General features: G+C 41.4%; 1 protein-coding gene across 1 annotated transcript in view; it reads right to left on the bottom strand.

Moving 5' to 3' along the window:
- The window catches only part of LOC111661189 (solute carrier family 2, facilitated glucose transporter member 1-like), a 13,309-nt gene extending 7,080 nt beyond the window's left edge, over positions 1 to 6,229 (bottom strand). The window contains exons 1-8 of the mRNA XM_023414680.2: positions 6,122 to 6,229; positions 5,020 to 5,180; positions 3,946 to 4,186; positions 3,627 to 3,789; positions 2,974 to 3,161; positions 2,013 to 2,117; positions 1,816 to 1,914; positions 75 to 278 (exon numbers count right to left, since the gene is read on the bottom strand). Coding sequence (XP_023270448.2) covers positions 75 to 278; positions 1,816 to 1,914; positions 2,013 to 2,117; positions 2,974 to 3,161; positions 3,627 to 3,789; positions 3,946 to 4,186; positions 5,020 to 5,180; positions 6,122 to 6,190 — 1,230 coding nt within the window. The 5' untranslated portion in view covers positions 6,191 to 6,229. The remainder of the gene's footprint in view (positions 1 to 74; positions 279 to 1,815; positions 1,915 to 2,012; positions 2,118 to 2,973; positions 3,162 to 3,626; positions 3,790 to 3,945; positions 4,187 to 5,019; positions 5,181 to 6,121) is intronic.
- Between the last annotated feature and the right edge of the window lie 4,820 nt (positions 6,230 to 11,049).

Here is an 11,049-nt window from a genome sequence, read left to right as displayed (position 1 = left end):
AGAAGATAACAGTCAAAACTAAACCCAAACCAGGTCCTAACTCGTCCAAACCCGGGCGACTGCCCCTCCCTTACCTCTAGTTTGGGGAAGCTTATTCCAACGAGGAAGTTGGCCGTCCAATTGCAGCAGCCGGCCACAGCCATGGCCGCCGGGCGGGGCCCCTGGGAGAACAGCTCGGCCACAATGAACCACGGGATTGGACCTGGTCCCAGTTCAAACATGGCAACAAACATCATGACAGCCATGATGGCCACAATGCTCATAGCAGGAATGTGCTTCTGCTCAGACAGAGGGAGAGAGACACAACACACAGGAAATGTTGAATAGTCACAATTCTGACTTTCTGAGGTCATTCTTAACCTTTACTCACAACATGCTGTAGTCATACAATGAGTACGGTGCCCTCTACATCTAATGATGTGAGCCAGTAGCACCTTGTAGCAAAAATACATTTATTCGATGTACTGCATACAACACAGGATGTTTTTATGTATTACTTTGTTGGGCAGGCGATGAACACTATGGAAGATGAGATCCAGAGTTTTAAGATCAATCGCAAAGTTCTGGCAAAAGGTCATAATTCTGAGTTTCAGTTGTTTTATAGGAATGTTGGGTCACATGATAATGTGTAATGTGTGAAAAGTGTCACTCGTACTAATGAACCCATTGAGAATTATCGCCTGACTGTAGTTAGAGATGGTTTTACCTTCTTTTGGCTCATTGCTTTGGTTTGATGGCCTGTATTCTCATTTCCAGCAGCTGTTTTCAGAGAAAAGCTCTGACACTACACGACTGCCCATCAACAAGTGACAGACGGACAAAGTCAGCGACTCGCTGGTGAACAAAGTGGAGAATTTAGCAGCTATAGAGCCACAAATTTCCCTGAGGAGCTGGTGGAGACCAAAGCGGAGCTAAACACAGCTCCAACTGAAAGTGAATGCTGCTTTGTGTCTGCTGGATGTGTTAATAGGCTTCTGTTTGCTGACACGTTCAACTTCATTTGTGGCCAAAACAATCAATACTGTAGCTTTACCTGAGCTTTCAGACATTCTTCTGCAGAATTTGGACATTAAAGTAAGTAAAAAGAGAACTTAATTAATTAATTGTTCATATGGTTAAAAGTGTAACCATATTCCTACTGAATACATTTACTGTGGTCACAGTTCTCCCGCAGTGTCGCCATGGCTACAGATGCTTGATGAGCAAGTTTAAAGCTGAGCACAGTTCTGGTGAACTACTATGTTTGCAGTGGAAGTTTGTGGATTTTTTTATTTGTAAAAAGTACTGTGGAAAAGATTTAGACAATTTAGATTTAGATTCTTTTCCATCACTCAGTACCATCAGGAGGCATCTGATCGGTCCCAGATTCATAATGCAAAAACTATTTTTGAAAGCATCCTCACTTTACTTTTAGTGCCTAAAACCTTTACACAGTGCTGTACATCACTGTAGCAAGGTGGCACCACTGGAGGTCACCAAACACAAGCCTTTCATCTAGTCTTATTTCTAGTCTTAAGCCCAAAATTGTCCATAAAGCTGATACAAGGGGATTATTCTGATCTAATAAATGTGATGCAACACCATGTTACTGTGATCCTGCACACACTGTCCTTTATTCTTCAATAACTGATGATATGCTAATTGTTTCAGTCATATTTTGCCATTCCAAAGTAGCTGAAACCAAAGTCCTATTACAGAATAAATGGTATTTGTTTATATATTATGTGCGCGTAGTTGTATGATTTCAATGACAACCTCAAGGCTGGCACCGCAGACCATTCCCTCCTCAACCCTCGTGACAGCACCCAAACTCACCAGCAGGAGGGAGACGGTCATGAGCACAGCGCTGATCGCCATCCCTCCCAATCCCAGGAGGTGCAGAGACCTTCGTCCTGCCTTCTCCACCAGGAAGAGCTGGAGGACGGACAGAGAAAGGACAAAGAGTGATGCGCTGCTGAATGCACACAACAAACACACGCGGGAACAAAGGTGAACAGTGACGGAGCACTCACAGAAACAATGGTGAAGATGGTGTTGACGATGCCGGCTCCGATGGTGGCGTAGATGGGCTGCTTCACACCGGCCGAGTCAAAGATCCCTGTGGAGTAGTAGAACACCTGATGGGGCAGAGAGGATGGACAAAAAGGAAACGAGGGATCACTTATTAAATATCTTGTAATAATATAAAAAAAAAATTCATTCTATCCTAATAAAGTGCGATTATTGCTTTAACTGTTATATGTAGTGTACATGATTATATTGTGTGTGTTTTTATGCATTTACGCCGGCAAGAGCCAGAGCCATGTGGTTTTCTGGTTGTAATAGCTTGAAGGAACTTCTTTAAATTTGGCACAAATACTCACTTGGACTCAAGGATAAATTAATTAGATTGTGGTGATTAAAGGTCAAAGGTCAAAGGTTACAGTGACCTCACAAAACACAGTTTTGGCCTTGTGAACACAATATCTCTGTCACGAATTCAGGGAATTTAATCAAATTTGGAAAAAACGTTCACCTGGACTCAATGTCGACCTGTTTAGAACTGATTAGAAGATTAAGATTTTGGTGGCTAAAGGCTTTCACCTTTGCGTCAAAGGTCAAGGTCACGGTTACCTCAAAAAACAGGATTTTGGCCTTTGTGAACGCAACATCTTGAAAACTCCTCAAGGGAGTCCCTTCAAATCTCTCTTTGGTAGAGAAAGGTCAAAGGTCAAGGTCAGTGTGACCTCTCAAAACACTATAAAAGTACAAACTACAAAAGACTATACACTGCATGACTCTGGATATACAGGAATGTAATCTAAAAGTAGTGGAGGGATACAACCACGAGGCGGTAATTCTAGTTTTCACATGCAACACAAGGTAAGATCCAAACAATAAATAATAAACTTGTGTGTACGAGCATGTGTGTGTGTGTGTGTGTGTGTGTGTGTGTGTGTGTGTGTGTGAGCATGCTGCCTGTTGCTGACTCACAGCATTGATCCCTGACAGCTGTTGGGAGAGCTGCAGCATGACGGCGATGAGAAGGGGCTGTCGATACGCCGACGAGCGGAAGAGCTCAAGGATGGTCACCTTCTTCTCCATGGCCATCTTGGCGCTCTCCTCCTTCATCTCCTGCAGGTCTTTACTCACGTCCTCACTGCCGCGCAGACGCACCAGCGCTGTCAGCAGAAACAGAACATGTCACTTCAGAGTTCAGAGTTTTACAAGGTTTGTTTTAAAGCCTCACAGAAACTATGAGTTTGCGTAACTCTTCAGCAGATGTGACACTGTTCTGATAATCAAGACATCATCATCATCCAGCTGCAGCTTTAACCGCGCAGCCTGAACCTTGTGATTGTTTGTGTTAGTGTCAGACGAGAGGTGCGAAGGAGAAATGGGTCAGTGCCTCAGAGTCGACAGGCTGTGTGTTGAACAGATGCCAAAACCTTCTGTCTGTTCAAGAACTCTTCTCTCCACGCTTAAACATCATCCTGACTCTTCTCATCTCACCCCTCTGTATCTGTTGCTCCCTCTCGCTTTCTCATTGATCTGCCATCGGTAGAATCAGTAGTATCATCGGTGAAGTCATCAGTATCATCGCCAGATGATAGTAGCAGTAGTACTGTAGCAGTATCGGTGTGTACCTTTGCGTGCCTGTTCCTCCTTTTTGAGGTTGATGAGCAGGAAGCGGGGGCTCTCGGGACAGAAGGGCAGCAGGATGCACTGCAGCACAGCAGGGGCCACAGTGAGGGCCAACAGCAGGGGCCACAGCTTGTCAGAGCCCAGCAGAGCCTCCAGACCAAAGACCTAAACACCAGAGATCAAAACAGCAGGGTCTTATTTACAACAACACTCACTAAAAAGTTAAATACAATTATTAATTTTATCAAAAACATAATACTGTTTGATCATGTCAAGTAAATCTTGTTAAATCTGAGCTTTGTTTGGAAGCCTGGCGCTGACCTGAGCGATCAGGATGCCCACCACCACACCGAGCTGGTGCAGTGTGCCGAAAGCTCCTCTGAGGGGAGTGGGTGACACCTCACCCACATACATGGGAGTCAGGCCGGTAAAGAGACCGCAGAAGAGGCCGATGACCAGGCGGCCGGCGATCACCATCTCATAGGAGGAGCAGATGGTGGAGAAGCCCATGAGGAGGCCACCGATGACCGCCAGAGAGTTCACCAGGAACATGGAGCGACGTCTGAGGAGGAGGCGGAGAAGGAGGAGGAAGATGACAATGTGGATTTTTGTTTTCTTAATACAACAGAACCAAAACGTCAACAACAAGATGCAAGGCGGGTTTGGTGAAACCATCTATAAAAGGACAGTCGGCAGACCAAAGGTCGATTCACATCCACAGTGTTTTTGAATGACTGTTTTAGATTTACCAGTCTCACATCTGTGTGTTGAGTATGGAGCTACAACCAGGAGGCGGTTAGCTTAGCTTGGCATAAAAAGTAAAACACAGGGAAACAGCCAAAGTTAAAAACTGTGCCTTCCAACACAGCTATAGATAACTAATCACCAAAATATATATTGTTTGGTTAATCTGATATGAACATAAATGTCTAAATCTAGAAATCTACATTTTTTGTCAATTTCATTCAAATTTCAAATGTGCAAAGAATTGTGGGAAAAAAACAACATCAGTCTCTGTGGTCTGAGATGAAGGCTAAAACAAGGCAAATAGAGAAATGAAGGAACAACTCCAGGGAACATTAGAGCCGAGCAGTGGTCTCAAGATACACTCTTTTCATAAACTCCATTAAGGGTAATGGCTTGTGATGGCTCAGCTGAACCACACAGGAAATACACAGAGCCATTAAAAGGGAAAAAGAAAAACACTCAGAGTAAAGAATTGGGCTTCTGTCCTGATGTTGATTATGTCCAAAAAAAATAGCTGGGGATTAAGACACATCCCATAACTTTGACCTATGTATTATACAGACATTATGATTCAAATGAGTAGATTTGTTTCCCTGAGTCATAAGTTTGCATGTCAGCTGGCTCTACCCAAAAAATGTCCCATCCTACCTGCCAAATCGGTTTGCCATGACACCCACACTGAAGGAGCCCACCATACCGCCCACACTAAAGATGGCGACCGCCACGCTCCAGACCATGGTGCAGACCCCCGGGCTGATGGGCACACCATAGCGCTCCACCCAGGTGTTGTTGAAGAAGGAACGCAGTCTCTGAAAGCAGGGGCAGATGGGGAGATACATGTAAATGAAGGGAAGAGTAGAAGCAGGAACTCTATTTAAAGCAATTGATGAATAATATTGGAATATTTTCAGTAGTTAAATACAAATATACTTTTGCTTTCTGTCTGAGGTTTAGTTGAGAAGATCCATGTCTGCGTTAAATACAGAGCTGCAGCCAGAAGCTATTTTACTTAGCTTAGCATATAGACTAAAAGAGGCGGGAAACAGCAAGTGTGGCTCTCTCTATAGCTTGTCAAGAAAATACTGCAGCATGTAACTCCCCTACATACACATATTTTCGTTTTCCCAGTTCTGTGCTTGAAAAGCTTAAAACAAACAAGCTAGGACCTGCTAATTAGTGAGCTTTAGAGTTGTTGTACACTAGCTGTTTCCCCCTGCTTCGCTTAGCTTTATGCTACAATAAGCAAATCCCAGGTAGAGGGTATCAAATTTCCCAAAATATATTTGGTATCTGGTATCCAGTATTCCAGTGAACAATAAATTACATTGTTGTGATCCTGTTGTCACTGATTTTGACACTAAGTGTAACAAAATAAGCTAGTTGTGGTCTTTTTTCTTTCTTAACTAAGTCAAGGTAGGCGTGAAAAGCTCCACCTTCTTTGTACTAAAATATCCCAAAATAAATCTGCACAGGGTTAAGAAGTTAATAGTCCTACAGCAGAGATGACTCTCCTATCTGAACTGACTGAGACATGTAGACAGCCCAGATCAAATCTTGGTGTAAAGCGTGGTTGTTTCTGTGCAAACTGTCACATAGGGATCAAGAGATAAGAGACAAATTCAAACTGTCAGTTCTCCATCCAGAGAGAGCTGACTCACCTACAGCAGATCTCCTTCTTTCTTTTCTCTGAGGTTTGTTTTGGTTCACACACACACACACACACACACACACACACACTGCTGTCACATACCTGCTCGGGAGCATTGATGACTCCTGTGTTGTAACCAAACTGCAGAGAGCCGATGACGGCGGTGCCCATGGAGAACAGGAGATAACCTGTGACTTGCTTTTCCTGGAGTGATACAGAAAAGAACGGACAGGAGGAAGACAAGGAGAAGAAGAAGGGAGAAAGCAAACAGGAAATGGAGATGAATGTGGAAAGGTAAGGGCGGGTGGAGTTAAGGAGACAAAGAGAGAAAAGCAAAACAAATATAAAATCTGAGCTCGTAATAGGATTTTAAATCACTGCCGCCAGCAGACAGATGCAATAAAACCACGATGCTGGCGGCAGACAGGTCAGTGATGCAGTGACGCACAAACACATTAACAATATCAAGTGTCAAACAGTGAACTCATGCTCAGAATACACATAAATACGCCCCACATCATTACTGACACGGCTACTGTTACATCTCTCAATGCGATTTATGTCATACATTTAAATATCTCTGCAAGTTAACAACTAAATATCATGTGAAACAATCACAAATAAAACTTTTAAAACACACACACACAACATTTTGCAAATTGAATTAAAAAAATTGAATTTTTCTTCTATAGAAACAGACAATTGAATTAAACAGTCTCAGTTGGGTACAGCAGAGCAGCATCTCTGTGATCAAATCTGTTAACGACTGTTTTTCTTCCCTGATCATAAATCAGCTAAATGCAGGTGAAATTCAATACGTAAGCTGATTACACATCGACTGAAGCAGTGACACTGTATTGTCCTGTGATGTCACAGTGACCACAAGCGTTGACCTTCGTACTCTCGACCTCATCCATTATTTTCACATGTAAAGACGCCTCTTTGTTGTGTCATGACTGACCTCTTTGCGCATTGGTTCAGTTTGAGGCTTTCATGGGAATTTTCTGAGATGTTTGTAAAGAAGAAAATTAAGGTGAAAGTTCCAAAAGAACGGTCACCCTGTCCACCCTGTTTCTTTATTTCTGGTGTTGAATAAATATTTTTAGCACACAATGACCGTGACATCTGACCTCCATGCTTACAGTACCAAGGTCAGATCAAAAGTTGCTGATCTAAGGTCTGAAACGGTACCTATGTTCTGACCATCAGCTTCAACTAAACACCACAACATAAAAATGTAATCCTCCGAAGATTCTCAGCAGACACACGCAGCAGTTTCAGATCCCTCTTCTGAATAATCCGCTTTGACCTTTATATCATTTCCTGTGCATGTTTCTATCTCCTCGTCTGATTGGTCCTCTGTAACCAGCGCCCCTCGATTCCTGCCTGAGAAATGCAGTCTATGCTAATATTGCCTGACCTCGCTCTGTTGTTATTGTTGTACCAAGGGCAGTGGATCACCTGAGGCCCAGCCAGGTCTCTATACCGTCTCAGATAACAGCAGCAACATTCTGCCTCGTCAGCAGCGAGTCTCTTTATCACTGAATGTGTGCTGAAACACAAAGATCAGCAGAAGCAAAGACACAGTGGCCTAGTTTCTACTGCTGTGACCCGGCATGACCTGAATCTCTAATGTGGGATCAATTAAGAGGTGATTAATGAACTTTGGCTTTTACTGACTAATTTTACCCATGATGCCCTGTGATAGACTGGTGACTCATCCATAGTGAATTCCATGTACCACCCATTGCATGCTGGTATAGACTCCACTCCACATGACCCTGAACAGGATGAAGAGGTTAGAAAATGAAGGAATTGGTAGCAAGATAGATCTTATATAGAATAAAACCTCCAATGGCTTCATTACGGAGAAGCTGAGCGTCTCTCCAGCAGCTCTAATTGGTTTAAACAGCGTTTGACTTTCAGTCTGCTTTTTGAAAACAAGACGCTAAGCATCCACAAACTTATTGATATGTAGCTGAATGTAGGTTGTGACGTCAGGTGACCGAAATTCAATGTCAGTCTAATGCCAGATTTAATTTGACATGTAAAACATTCTTTAAATGAATTAATAAACATGTAAAGATACAAAATACAGAGGAGGGAATGCCATTAAACTGCATTATTTTTATCCATTTATTAATCCTTCTATCTGCCTTTATGCAGCCATCTTTTATATGGTTTTGTTGTCCTTGAAATCATATTACAGGAACTCCATTTCACTTCCTATTCAGAGTGACTTGTGGTTTCTGCATCGACGTACTGTAAACTTGTGAAGAATCGTTTCTCAGGCAATAGAGGTAGTCGGCACATTGAATATTGCAAGCTCACAAAAATGTAATGAGGCCACGTTTCAACCTTCAAGGTCTTTTTTTAAGCAAACGTCTATCTAGTCCTGCATCTGTGCTGAACAGTTTCCACCTTCTTTGCTGTCAAAAGTCTTTTTTATTCCAGTTTAAGAATCGTTCACTCACTCAGTCAAACCTCTGTAAACCAGGATGTTTTTTCAGCCTTTCCAGCTTTCAAGGTTAATGAAATCTGCTCTTTTTAGTTTGCATACATTCCCTGAGGATTTAGGTGACATTTAGGAGCAGTCAATAATGTGATGGACCCACACTGACTGAAAGCCTCTGCTTCTCTGAGGGTGTGTCTGCAAACGGTCGGACGAGGATTCTGCTGCACTTGTTGTGTTTCTCAGTGTTTAAAATGAGAAGTATAAGATGGACTTTTTTCTTTAGAGGCTTCATTATTTTTTGCCTTTTTTTTCTCCTTTTCTTTTCTTTTTAAATATTTACAATATTATATTTTAAAAGCCAATGTCTTCCACCATGATCCTGCATCTGCTGGATCCTCTAAATGGAACAGATGTTAAATTATAAGCCACAGGCCACAGATTTTTCCCAGCTGTAAGTTTGAATGGGATTTTGAAAATATATATAATAATGCAATATTGAACACATTTTAGACATAATAGTAACATTGCTGCTGTAGTGGAAGTCACTCTTAGAGCATATGGAACCAGGTCAGTACTGATGTATGGTGCAACTGAAATACAATGAAACTATGAAGAATATTATCAATATTATCATGATAGTCTGTGATCATATTATAATACTAAAGTCATAACACAGGTGAAAGAATTGATGATTATGATTATTTAACTTACGTTTATGTGTAGTTCCTACAAATGTGTACTGGAAAACAGAAATGTGGTCTTTATCCAGGACTATGTGATATATTTTTGTCTTGTCAGAATAAGGACATGTGAAAAACAAATTAACAAATTGCTTAGTTTCAGTATTGAAGTTTGACTCAATGAATTTAGTATTACATGTCCACAAAGTCTGGAGATTGCAAGTGACACATTTAAAATAAATCAATGCAGCAGAGCTTTATCCTCAGTTTTAATCCTGAGTATGGGTCCAAAGATCAAGGTTTTACATCCTAAAAAAATTCCATAATGCAACAATCAATAACATGTTTCTTTAGACCTCCACTGCCTGGCAGATGCTCATGTCTTTTATCAACCAGTCTGTGATGCAGGCTCAGTGTTGCAGCCTTGTTGTCTCTAAGCCCAAACTGAAATGATCATGATCTAAGGAGACGTAATACAAGTGTGTTCACAGACACAGGAGCAAGCTACTCCTCATAATGACTGAACTGAACTTCATGTGGAAAATCTGTGGATTTTCCCTTTAACTGCTACTCATGAATTCATAAAAGTCAATGTCAAAGAGTTTGCTGCTTTTACAGACAATGTTTTGTCATTAAGGTAAAAAAAAACACGTGATCAGTACTGAAGTATGACCAGTTTTACAACATTACCTAACAATAGAGTTATGCTTTTGAATGAGTTTCTATGGGCAACATCTTAATATTTGTGGCTTCAACCTTTCAGACAAGAAGGAACTGATCCTTCATCATCTGTCTGAAATCATCACCATCACTTAAATTAAAAGTTAATTAACTGAGACAGAAAGACAAGAGCCCCGAGCACGGCGTCAGACCAAAGTGAAAATCATTGTGGTGCCTCATGGTACCCTTATACCACACACACACACACACACACACACACACACACACACACACACACGAACACACACACACACACACCTCCTGCTATATTCTCCCTGAAGTTCACCTTCCTCTTTCTCACTGTCTCCCTCGTCAACTGTGTCTGTCTCTGGTTTTTTTTTTTTTCTTTTTCTGTCAAGTCACAGTGACTCAGTAGAAATCATTGGTCACATGACCACACCCAAAACGTATCAGATAATAATCAATAAGAAGTCTTTGTAGGTCAAACACATACAGCTGCTCTTTAGTTACACTTTGACATATAGGACTGAAAATCCTGTTGCGAAAAATGTTATCACACAAGCTTATGTTTGTCTTAGCTCTTAGTTCCCAGTTTAATTTATAAATCTGCATTTTGCCAACAAATCTTAAGGATGTTGGATATTTTTTTTATATTTGATATATTCTTTTTGTGTGTTTTTTTTTTGCATAATTCAGATCAATCTGACTCTTCTGACTGGATTTCATTTTACTCTTATTGATCCACACATGACAAAGATTTTATGTCAATTATTGTTTAAAGAAGAGAAGAAACAGGATAAAAATATTAATAAATCTAAGAATACCATCTGAGAATATTTCATAAGGCATAATATACAATCAACCTCCAAGAAAACCCACTGAATAAGCAGCAAACTTCTGTGTCAGTAGCCTGTTGCAGTATGCAGATTTGCTGAACAGATGCTGCGTTACTATGGCAACCTGTGTCATAATGCCAGCATGTGCCCTCACAAAACAAATCCAACCTGCTTTAAAGCTCGGATTTGACGAAACATACGAGACTATTTTGCTGCGTGCACATGGAAACACCAGAAACACAGTCACACACTTGCGGGTGTCACAGGTGAAACTACTGTACGTAACGATCAGATGACGGCTGTGACGGCTGTGACTCATCTCATCGTCTCTCTCAAACTCCACACTCAGACTTTATCTTGGAACATCTTCCGTCTTCC

Source organism: Seriola lalandi, unplaced genomic scaffold (assembly GCF_002814215.2).
Source record: "Seriola lalandi dorsalis isolate HSWRI2012SDOR001 ecotype SW California unplaced genomic scaffold, Sedor1 jcf7180002054538, whole genome shotgun sequence".
Taxonomy (NCBI): Eukaryota; Metazoa; Chordata; class Actinopteri; order Carangiformes; family Carangidae; genus Seriola; species Seriola lalandi.
Note: the sequence above shows the minus strand (reverse complement) of the source record. Positions and strands in the feature narration are given on the sequence as shown.